Raw genomic sequence first — 11,202 nt, 5'->3', positions numbered from 1 at the left:
TCTCAACATAGTCGTTAACTTGATAAAAGGAAGAAATTTGGCCACATTGGTCGTCTCTGGATGGACTGGCCTTACTGAGTTAACAGGGCCGAATGAGCTTCCTGGCTCTGTGAGCTCTGCTGCTGACCTTGCCTGCGGGAGCACACTAGGGGCAGGAACTCTGCACCTCACCAGGGAAAGGCTGGAGAGCCCAGAAGATCCTGAGGTGGGCTGGAGCTGCAGGGGCGGCGGGAGGACCTGCAGTCTGGCAGGTGGCGCCGGGCTGCTTAAGGCTGTGCCTTGCCTATGCTATGTGAGGGAGGGGCTCACTGTACACACCTGACATTCCTGAGAGGCACTGAAGGTGACCCAAAGGGCATGAAAGACCACCACACAATCGCAGGAGCCTCTAGGCACCAGTTCACCACAGACTTCACGCAGCTTTCCTCAGAATCCCAGATGCCCCAGACACTGGTTGGGCTGAACTTGGGATACAAGGCAGATGAAGGGCCAAGGACACCAAGTGCTTCCTGGAGTAGACAAAAAGGACTGTCCCTCACTGTGTGGCCAGGTTTGGCCATAGCTGTTGACACAGCCACAGTGTACATTTCTGAATTTACATTAGGAGGACACTTGATTGTGTTCTCTGTTAAGACACAGGGTGGGTTTTAAGAAAATATAAAGGGCTAAGATGTGGCTCAGTGGTAGAGCACTTGCCTGGCATGTGTGAATATTTAAGGCCTTGGGTTTGATCTCTAGCACTAAAATAAATAAATAAGTGCTTCTACCAAACCCATTAGGGCCCCCACCCTCTTAGGGTCCCCCAATCTCTTCAAAAGGACTGTGGACCCAAGTTGTGTGGCTGCTTCTATTGATTTGTGTTATTAGACATTAAACTGAGAGCAATCTTAACTATCAGTAGGTCAGGCACAGGCAGCAGTGACTGCAGAACCAGGGCAGGCCAACTCCACATCCAGAGAGCCAGGGGACAATCCAGGCCAAGAAAGGTAGAGTTGAGGGGAAAAACGTTAGAAACACTGGATGCCACAGGAATCAAATGCATGCTCAGAAGTTACTTGGCAAGGCAAACTTTACTTCTGCAGAAAGGCGTGCTACCAAAGAGAATCTGACAGCAAGCACCCCTGGGTGGGCAGTCGGCCTGCTTTTATCTCTAATGCAGCACTGCCCTGGCTCTGAGAGGAGCAGCTCAGGGTTACAATCTTCATGATTAGCTAGCTTTAAAATTGAGTGGGAAAAGTGAAGGGCTATAGTTGAAATGGCCACAATTGGATCTTACATCCCCATTAAGGCTAAATACTATATTCTGAAAATGGACCACTGAACTTTCTCACAGAAAGGCACTCCATGCTTCTGGATCATTTAATGGGAGACACAAGGATTAGGATCATAGTATCACCAGGTTTCATGGTTAAAAGACTTCAAGAGGCTACATGTCACCCCCATAAGACCCATAGTCCCACCTAGCCTATGGAGCCATTTGGCAGCGTAGGAACCTGGGAGGGGCCAGGTTCACAAACCCTACCTGTGCAAGCTCTGGAACTCCAGGCTTCTTTCAATTTTCAGAGGATAAATAGGAAATACCAACCAAGGGAGATTTCCTGCAGAAGGATGTTGGTGCTTCATCTCCTGGAGGGAATAGCGCAGGCACTGGGCAGGTGTGGTGGTGGGGAGCCATGGCCCACCAGCTTCCTCACCTCCACCCTTGCATGCCATGTGGTCCTGGGCAGCTGAGGCCTTGGGGGAGATGAGAGGGAGGAGCCTCTGTGTTGGTGGCATCCATTCAGGTCAAGTATGGTGCACCTATTGCTGGCAGGCCACCCTTGTCCTAGTCACTCTTCTCAGGGGTAGCAAGGCTCAGGCACAGAGATCCTGAGGGTGAGACTCTAGCACTCTCCAGCCTGTGCAGCTGCAGGAGCTGTCCCTAGGAAGGAGGAAGCATGGGTGCTCTGGGCGGTGGTGTCCACTGCCAGGCAGGCTGCAGGGGTAGACAAGCTTTTTCACCAAAGCTCTTCAGTTCTTCAGGGTGGAAGACTGGCAGACCCTAAAGAAGCATATGGGGTTTACCATTCCCTCCCTCCACTGTAAAGGCTTACAACTATTCTGCTTAGTAAGAAAACAATCTGCTGTGTCCTAAACAAAGGGATAGATACTTCTCTGGTAGTTCAAGAAACCAAGTTCCACTCCTAGAATTTAGCCTCAGCATGGGCTGGCGCCTCTGTGGCCCCCCAGCACAGCACGACCAGTACAGCTGCAGTCTGGAGCTCCTTGATTCTAGGTACACCCCTCCAACAAGTCCTGGAACCTGGAGCCTCCGCTGCATCAGAAGAGGCCCCTGCTCAGGGGCTGGAGCCTTGCTCCTGTTCGACGCCTCAACTCCTCCAGCACTTGCTCCTCCTGGCGGTACATCTGGAAGACAGGAACCCTGGCTAGCTGGCCAGCCTCCAGGACCCTCACACCACCTCCCTGACTCTGCCCAGGGGGTCACCTTCTGGGGAAGCCTATCCCTGCAGCCCTTGGTAGGCAAAGACCTAGCAGGCCAGGCCTCACAGCTCCCTCACAGGCCCAAGGGCAGCACCGAGTTCTGTGCTCCTTAGTGCAGAACTTGCCAACAAAGCTAAAGAGCAGCCCTAGAGCAGGGAATGTGAAAGGGGTGAGACAAGGGAGGGAAGGAGTGGGCGCAGGAGGGGTGGTAAGAGGCAGTAGAGGGCCAGGGCAAGGTCTGGTGGTGGCCATGGGGTGGCAGCAGGGAATGTGTGGGAGGCTGGGGGAGGAGCCAGGGTGGACCTAGCCAGCAGATGCTACGCAAGGGCTCAACCACTGAGCTATACCCCTGCCCAGGGGGACTTTTTATCTTATTTTTTTTTTCATATATTTTTTAGTTGTAGATGGACACAATGCCTTTTAATTATTTATTTTATGTGGTGCTGAGGATCAAACCCAGTGCCTCACATGTGCTAGGCAACCTCCCTACCACTAAACCACAACCTCAGCCCAGCTTTTATCTTAACTGAAAAATGTTTTTTCAAGTCTTTGATGGTCTGGGGATATAGCTCAGTTGGTAGAGTGCTTGCCTCAAGTCTTTGAAAGGAGACTCTTTGCTTACAAACTTAACCTGAGTCAACTGGTGCTCAGACCAGCACGGAGCTTCATAAATGCGGTGCCCACCCATGCCCTCAGAGGAAAAAAGCTGTCAATTCACTTTACAGAAGGGTCTCAATCCCTACTAAATGCAGTTTCCCACAGACAGCTATCTTCAATTTCTAAGATCTCTAAACGATGAGCTTTCCAGGCGCAGCAGTTACTAGTGCTTAGGTGGATTTAATTTTCAAAAGTTTTTTTTTTTTTTTTTTAATTCTAATACTGCTAGAAGCATCTGACCATTTTTTTTTTTTTTTAAATAAAGTGCAGTCAAAAGCTGGGTGTGGTGGCATGTGCCTATAATCCCAGTGGCTCTGTCGGGAGGCTCAAACAGGAGGCTCCTGAAAAGCCAGCCTCAGCACTGGTCAAGTGCCCCTGAATTCAATCCCCAGAACCAAAAAAAAAAAAAAAAGCAGAGTGGGCTGCCTGAGACCATTGGGTATGTGGGTGCATGGGAGTAGCAAGGCCTGGGCCTCTGCCGGCTCCTACCTCCTGCCACTCATCCTCCGAGCTGTGTGTGAAGCCTAGAAGGTGACAGAGTCCATGGGTGGCTGTGACCTGTTGGAATAATTAAAAAGCCACTCAGGGAAGGATCCAATGGGAAACTGCTCCTTCAGGACCACCCCGGCTTCATAGACTGCCCTTGGTAAGACCAAGCTGTCCTGTGCCGTGAATGTAGGTGGCAGCTCTGAGCAGGAACTGAAGCACCCAGCCCAAGTTCCTCCTGTTTTTGGTTTGTTTTGTGGAGGTTGAACTCTACCACTGAGTTTACAGTCCCAGTTCTTATCATTTATTTTTGAGACAGGTCTTGCTAGGTTGCTTGCCTCCAACTGGCCATCCTCCTGCCTTAGCCTCTGGAGTAGCTGAGATTACAAGTATGTGCCACCATGCCCAGCTCTCTCCTATTTTGAATGGGAACAACCCACCAAATTCACACCAGAAATATGAGTGCTACTGGGAGCTAGGCACAGGGCTGGGGAGGGGCAATCAGGACTCAACTATTCACCTTTGGGAGCAGCAGCATTGATGATGAGATAGGATTAGAGTTTAGCAGCCTGGCTCTGTGGTGTCATCTGCAGCTTGGGAGGCTGAGGCAGAATGTCGTTTGAAACCATGAGTCTGATACCAGCCTGGGCAACCTAGTGAGCCAGACCTCAGTTTTAAAAAATAAGTACACTGGGCATGATGGCCCATGCTTGTAATCCCAGTGATTAGGGAGGCTGAAGCAGGAGAATCCCAAGTTCAAGGCCAGTCTGGGTAACTTAGTGAAACCCTGTCTCAAGAGAAAAAATAAAAAGGGCTGGTGGTTTAGCTCAGAAAAAATAGAGCACCCATGGGTTTAATCTCCAGTACTGACAGAGGGGGAAGTAAGTGAATAAGTGAATAAAGAGTTACGGGACAGGAGAGTTATGAGAAAGACGAGTGGGTGGGCGTGGCCTGGCTGACCACCCTGAACTGAGGGCACAGCTTGCATCCCTGGTTCAAACCCAGATGAGAAACCCTCTGATTGGGGGACACAAGAGTAAAACATAGGTCAGGGGCCTGGAGAAGACCCAAATTTTACTGATTTCTTTTTTTTTTTTTTAAACAGAGAGTGAGAGAGGGGAGAGAGAGAGAGAGAGAGAGAGAGAGAGAGAGAGAGAGAATTTTTAGTATTTTATTTTTTAGTTCTCGGCGGACACAACATCTTTGTTGGTATGTGGTGCTGAGGATCGAACCTGGGCCGCACGCATGCCAGGCGAGCGCGCTACCGCTTGAGCCACATGCCCAGCCCCAATTTTACTGATTTCTGTGTGCAGAGTTTTGCAGGGGTTGGGGGTCAGATGTGGGTAGGTCTGGAGAGGGCATCTGGGGCAGAGTGAGGAGATAGGCTTCTGACATGAGACAAAGCCCGGAGCAGGGAAGGGGAAGAGGGAAGATTGTGGCAGGTTAGGAACCCTCTTCTGAGCAGGTGGCAGCCTGTGAACATGGCTGCAACTTGTCTGAGGTCCCACAGGATGGGCTTAGGGATCTGGGGAGGCCAGAGGCTAGCTGGTGTGAAGATCATGACTCCCTCTAGGGTGGGGATGGAGGGACAGGGTTTAGTCAAAGTGAGATGTCTTGAGGCTGGTGACATGGAGGTAGGAGGGGAGGGCTGAAGGAGGGTGCTGTTGGGACTCAGTCCCTAGCAGAGCTGGCCTAGCCTATGCCTATGAGAACGGGGGTCACTCACTGGGGGGAAATAGGGTACCCCTCAGGGAAGGCTCTGGAGGTGTGGGGTGGGAGACTGGAAGGAGAGGTCCAGGGCCACTGCCTTGGAGGGGCATAGCTGCTGGCCACAAAGTACCGAAGCCTGCATTGGGCCACTTGATGTCACTCTCAGGAAGACAGTGTGCAACCTCCTCCCTGGCACACTGCATCCAGACAGAGTATTCAGGGTCCAGGCTACACCCTTCACAGTGGGCTTCCTGGGAAGTTCTGCTTTCAGTCACTCAGAGGCCCTAGTATGCCCCAAAGACAGCTCAGGTTGTATCTGTTCTGCCAAAGGGAAGCATCTCAGCTCAATCTGTAAGCACATTAAATATGACTCCAGGCACACTCACTTTTCAGAATCCTCTTCTTTATTTTGTGTCAAACTGAGGGGAAACAAATCTGGAGGGTCCGGGGGCTTGCAACCTCCCTGTTTTGGGAATCTTAATAAAAAGCTGATGCTGCAGGATGGGTTAGTACAAGGTAGCCTGTTATCTCTGGAGATGAAAGCTGAGAAGGCTCCTGGGTGCTCGTCTCTCTCCATGTGTAGGTTCTCCCACAGCAACCCTTTGTGCCCACAGACACTAGTGGGAACATAAGTCTCCTCAACCCCTCCCCCTGCTCCATGAGGTCAGCATCCCCACTTACAGTCAGCGTGTCGTAGTAATCCTCGTTTTCTTTGCACTGCTGAAAGATATACTCCACTCCTAGGAAAATGTCTCCCAAATTACAGTCATCCAGACAACCAGGTTGGGGAAGTTCACCTGCTTTCAGATTCTAAAAAATGAGGGAACAGACGTAAGGTCACTGCCTTGGGGACAGAAATCTGACCAGGAGAGCCCAGCTCAGAGTCTGAGGTGTAGGATACTGGACTCCACTACCACATGAAGCTCAAGTTGTATGCCTGAGGCCCAGCACCAGCAAGGGCCCAAGGGGGAAGACTGCACAGCCACTAAACAAGTGACCTTAAGTGCTTCCACCTTGACAACTGAGTTACTTCTCATTTCTTTCATTTCTTCTAACAGGGAGTAGTCACACAGACACAGAACTTTGAGAGCTAATCCAGCAGCCCACTGACACAATTTTATATTTCTGTTCTTTCTACTTCCCATTTTTTCCTAAACAGTCTTTCACATTCTCCCACAGAAAGACTGAAGACCAGCTGAGGACGGTTCCCACTAACCCAGTCATCTATGCCTGGATATTTAGGATGCTTCCATTTTTTTTCCCTACTAAGGAAAACAGTATTTGATATTATACAGTTAATACTGTATTTTCCTCCTTCTTTGAATTCGTTTCCTCAGGTGTGACATTAGTGGATTACAGTATATAGGTATTTTTTAAAATATATTTTTTAGTTGTTGATAGACCTTTATTTTATTTATGTATTTATATGTGGTGCTGAGAATCGAACCCAGCCCCTCACACATGCCAGGCAAGTGTGCTACCCTGAGCTGCAGCCCCAGCCCCGGTATGTTTTTTTTAAAACATTTTTTAGTTGTAGGTGGACACTATATACATAAATATATATATATATATATATATTATTTACTTTTATGTGGTGCTGAGGATTGAACCCAGTGCTTCACACACGCTAGGCAAATGCTCTACCTCTTAGCCACAACCCCAGTCCCCTATATGTATGTTTCAAAGGCTCTGGAAGCACTGTATGTTGACAAATTGTTTTTCAAAAGCGTTACTACAATTTACACTGTTAGTAACAATGAGTAAAGCCTTGTATTCCCATAATATAGTTACCTGTAGCTACTACATTGTATCTGTTGAAAATATAAGTCCTAGTTTCTTTTATTTTCATTCTTTATGTATGGCACTAGGGACTGAACCCAGGGTCACTCTACCATTGAATTATATCCCCAACCTTTTCTAATTGTCTTCTTTTGAGACAGGGTCTCCTTGTGTTATGGAGGTTGGCCTGGAATTTGTGAACCTCCTGCCTTAGCCTCCTGTGTTGGAGGATCACAGGTGTGTATCACTGTGAGTGGTTCAGTGTTATTTTCCATTTTTTGGATCCAAACATATTTAGTTACACTAAAAAAACTGCAGAAGCACTTTACTTCTTTAATTTGCTGATTGCACTACAGGTGAGATGGTGGAGTCTAGTCACCTGGGTTCAATGGGGGCCAGTAAGACTGTTCTCTTCACTTTTGTGTATTTTTGAAATTTTTCAGAATTAAAATTAATAACCTTGCTGGGTGCAGTGGTGTAGGCCTGTAATCCCAGCTGCTCGGGAGGCTGAGACAGGACCAACCTCAGCTGGGATGTGGCTCAGGGGTCGAGTGCCCCTGAGTTCAATCCCCAGTACCAAAAAAAAAAAAAATTTAAGAACTTTGTCTGGGGCCGGGGCTGTAGCTCAGTGGTAGAGCGCTTGCCTTGCATACATGAGGCCCTGGGTTCCATCCCCAGCACCACATTAAAAAAACAAAACAAAAAACGAATAAATAAATAAAAATGAAGATATTTAAAAAAAAAAAAAACCTTGTCTGTGATGCAGCTAACACAGGCAATGGATTCTGTGAGGTCAGACAAGAGGAGGAACACATTTTTTACCTCATGAAATGGAAAAGAAAGCACATCGGTTGGGACGTCTTTCTTTCTGTAGATCCTATTAATGTGCTGAATGTTCTTGTTGTCAACACAGATGATTCCCAGGTCAAATTTCTGTACTCCCAAAATACTCCTCACCACCTCCATCTTCCCGCGAAGCGGCACCCTCCTAAGGGGGACCGCTCGCTGCAGATTCCTGATCACCAAGGTCATGGCAGGGAGCGCCCGACCCTCTAAAGCCGTCCGGGGGACCTGTGGTTGGGGTTAAGAGACGAGCCCTCAGTCCCGGAAGTGAGACTTCCGGAGAAACACCGGCACCCGCCGCAGACCACTCTGCTGGGCGGAACGGCGGAACAGTTGGAGGGGATTTACATTCACCTGGGAAGAACGGAACCCGGGATGGGGCGCGCGGGGAGGAGCGGGCGAGGACCCGGCGGCGGGGAAGGGTTGGTGAGCGCCTGTGCTCCCGGGCGCCCGGCGCGGCGGACCTACGCCCGGGAACGCACCGCTCCGTGCCGGAAGTGGGGTCCGGCGTACTTACCGGAGCCGGGAGCGGCAGCCCGGGGCTGCGCACAGGAGCCGGGACCAGCGGGCTCGCGCAGTGGGCGGGCCGCTCGCCGGAAACCCGCCGGAAGCCCGCAGAGCGGAACCTGAACGCGGCGGCCTGGACGGACCCGCGCTGAGCGGACCGGAAGCTGGTCCGTTTCGTTTTCTGTCCTCTGCCCCCAGCTGAGCGCCGCTCCCACGGCCGAGGCCGGTGCGTGCGCTGCGGTACGCCGGGACCCAGAGCGGCGAGCGGAGGGGGACGGAGAGCCGAGCGGGGCGCAGAGCGGTGCGGCGGCGCTGGCCGGGGCGTCCCGCGGCGGGCTGTGAGCGCCGGCCCTGCCAGCTCCCTGGGCGCCCGGCGTCTCTACGGCGCGCGGCCAGCCGAACCTGCAGCGCGGCCTGCTGGGGTCCCCGCCGGCCCCTCCGTCGCAGGCCGCTCGGCGCCCGGGCGGCCGCCAGCGCAGCAGGAAGCGTATTTCTAGGCCTGGGAAAAGTTTTCCGTGCTCCAGTTACTCTGAGAAAAATCGAATGGGAGGAAACGCTGAAACAGTAACGTTTTCACAGTGTTACCTTGTAATTCTCTGGCCTCGGAGGTTGGAAGACTCTGGCGAGTTCCCCTTTAAGTAGAAAGGTGTAAGTAACGACATTCATTCTTATTACCAAGTGACTTTTCACCAATTTATCAGCTCAGTAAAATAGATTTTTATTTTAACCTTAAAGAATCAGGATTTAAACTTACGTAACATAGTACTTTATTTGTACCACCCTGTGCCCCAATGGGCTCTCAGTAGAAAATAAGATTGTTTAGTCCTCTGCATTGCCTGCCTTTTCATTAATTATCCTTAGAGTGTGACGGGTGACTCAAGACTCAGTCGTCTTGCAGGAGGTGCTGTGATGATCTGAATTTATGTCTTTCAGCTTATCCTGGTGCAACAGACTGTTTGAGGAAGCGGAATAATTTTGTACACTTAGTATTTATTGTCTTCTAATAATTGAATCAAAGATGAACCCAACCAACCCTTTTGGTGGGCAGCAGCCTAGTACTTTTGCAGCATCTTCTAGTAGTTCAGTGGGAACATTTCAGGCCAAACCCCCATTTCGGTTTGGTCAGCCTTCTCTTTTTGGGCAAAGCAATACATTATCTGGGAAGAACACAGGACTCTCACAGGTATCTGGCTTTGTGGCACCTTCCTCTTCAGTGCAATCGTTTGGACTCACCCAAACCTCAAGTTCTGGACTCTTTTCTGGACTTGAACACACTCCCTTTGTAGCTGTCTCTGGGCCTTCAAGTTCATCTGTGTCTGGAAATGCAGGATTTAGTTTCAAATCACCCACTAGCCTTGGGGTTTTCCCAAGTACTTCTACTTTTGGATCAGAATCTGGAGAAATAGCAAGCGGTGGTTTTGGGAAAACCGAATTCAGCTTTAAACCTCTGGAAAATGCAGTGTTCAGACCCATACTGGGGACTGAGTCCGAACCAGAGAGAACCCAGAGCCAAGTTACTTCTGGGTTTTTCACATTTTCCCACCCAATTAGTAGTGGACCTGGAGGCTTGGCTTCTTTTTCCTTTCCTCAGGTGACAAGTAGTTCAGCTACCAATTCAAATTTTACCTTTTCAAAACCAGTTAGTAGTAGTAATTCATCATCTGCTTTTACCCCTGCTTTGTCAAACCAAAATGTAGAGGAGGAGAAGAGAGAACCTAAATCAATTTTTGGAAGTTCTAATAGTAGCTTCAGTAGCTTCCCCATATCATCTTCTGGGTCTTTGGGGGAACCCTTCCCTGTAAACAAAACGGGTATCCGACCAGGGTGTGAAGAAGCTGTTTCCCAGGTGGAGCCACTTCCCAGCCTCATGAAAGGACTGAAAAGGAAAGAGGACCAGGATCGTTCCCCTAGGAGGCATGGCCACGAGGCAGAAGACTCAGACCCTTTGTCAAGGGGTGACCATCCTCCAGATAAACGGCCTGTCCGCCTGAATCGACCTCGAGGAGGCACTTTGTTTGGTCGGACAATACAGGATGTCTTCAAAAGCAATAAAGAAGTATGTCGTCTGGGCAACAAAGAATCTAGAAAGGAAGTTGGCTTTGTGGAGTCCGGAGAAAGTGACCACATGGCTATCCCAGGAGGGAGTCAGTCTGTCCTGGCAGCCTCCCGGCTTCCAGGTGTGAATAAAGAGGAAGAAACTGAAGGTAGAGATAAAAAAGAAGGTGAGTTCTTAAAATGTACAATGCAGAATAAATCTTGCTGGCAGGCTCTCCGTGAGTTTCCTGGGTATTAGCTTGTTTTTTCTGTTAGTTCTCTGTAAGTAGAACTTAAGGGATCCTTGGAGCAGGCCTTACATCCATGAACTTTTTCTTGTTTGAAGATGTTGCATTTGATGGTTTATGTTTCCATTGTCCTAACCCCTAGATTCTCTAAGGGGAACTATGCGTCAGAGTAAAAGAAGCGAGAGCACAGACAGTCTTGGGGGCTTGTCTCCCGCTGAAGTCACAGCAATCCAGTGCAAGAACATCCCTGACTATCTCAATGACAGAACTATTCTGGAGAACCACTTTAGCAAAATTGCCAAAGTACAGCGCATCTTTACCAGGCGCAGCAAGAAGCTTGCAGTAGTGCATTTTTTTGATCATGTGAGTACTTCTGACTTGCCATTCACTACTGCAGATTTGACTTGTTGCCTTTGAACGGCTTAAAAGTGACACATTCTTCAGTTTTTTGCTTTCT

The 11,202-nt window shown here is 49.6% G+C and overlaps 2 protein-coding genes across 6 annotated transcripts in view; one reads left to right on the top strand and one right to left on the bottom strand.

Annotated features, from left to right (window-relative positions):
* Window positions 1–11: 11 nt before the first annotated feature.
* Ybey (ybeY metalloendoribonuclease) lies at window positions 12–8,566 on the bottom strand. Of its 4 annotated transcripts, XR_003299990.2 has the most exons (6): window positions 8,474–8,566; window positions 7,936–8,184; window positions 6,016–6,144; window positions 3,628–3,696; window positions 1,523–2,406; window positions 12–509 (listed from the first exon to the last, which is right to left on the bottom strand). XR_003299990.2 is itself a non-coding variant. In XM_026379860.2 (5 exons), the coding sequence occupies exons 2-5, from the start codon at window positions 8,143–8,145 to the stop codon at window positions 2,320–2,322; spliced, it is 495 nt and encodes a 164-aa protein (XP_026235645.1). In that variant the 5' UTR covers window positions 8,146–8,184; window positions 8,474–8,566; the 3' UTR covers window positions 12–2,319. The 4 variants fall into 4 exon arrangements, 3 of the variants coding, with proteins under 3 accessions (XP_026235645.1, XP_026235646.1, XP_026235647.1); XM_026379860.2 differs by having other exon boundaries at window positions 12–2,406; XM_026379861.2 differs by lacking the exon at window positions 8,474–8,566 and adding an exon at window positions 8,311–8,460 and having other exon boundaries at window positions 12–2,406.
* A 73-nt stretch (window positions 8,567–8,639) lies between these two features.
* The window catches only part of Mcm3ap (minichromosome maintenance complex component 3 associated protein), a 45,400-nt gene continuing 42,837 nt past the window's right edge, over window positions 8,640–11,202 (top strand). For both annotated transcript variants that reach the window (XM_026379858.2, XM_026379859.2), the window contains exons 1-3: window positions 8,640–9,111; window positions 9,397–10,685; window positions 10,888–11,108. In XM_026379858.2, the coding sequence (XP_026235643.1) occupies window positions 9,482–10,685; window positions 10,888–11,108 (1,425 nt within the window). In that variant the 5' untranslated portion in view covers window positions 8,640–9,111; window positions 9,397–9,481. The remainder of the gene's footprint in view (window positions 9,112–9,396; window positions 10,686–10,887; window positions 11,109–11,202) is intronic.

This window comes from Urocitellus parryii, chromosome 2 (assembly GCF_045843805.1).
Source record: "Urocitellus parryii isolate mUroPar1 chromosome 2, mUroPar1.hap1, whole genome shotgun sequence".
Taxonomy (NCBI): domain Eukaryota; kingdom Metazoa; phylum Chordata; class Mammalia; order Rodentia; family Sciuridae; genus Urocitellus; species Urocitellus parryii.
The sequence above is the reverse complement of the archived record's forward strand: the minus strand, read 5'-3'. Positions and strand labels throughout refer to the sequence as shown.

Coding starts and splice junctions, on each gene's coding strand:
- Ybey (XM_026379860.2), bottom strand. CDS start 8,145: ATGACCTTGGTGATCAGGAATCTGCAGCGAGCGGTCCCCCTTAGGAGG. Junction 6,145..7,935: donor TTTCTTTTCCATTTCATGAG/GTAAAAAATGTG, acceptor CTCATTTTTTAG/AATCTGAAAGCAGGTGAACT. Junction 2,407..3,627: donor CGGAGGATGAGTGGCAGGAG/GTAGGAGCCGGC, acceptor CCTGTCTTCCAG/ATGTACCGCCAGGAGGAGCA.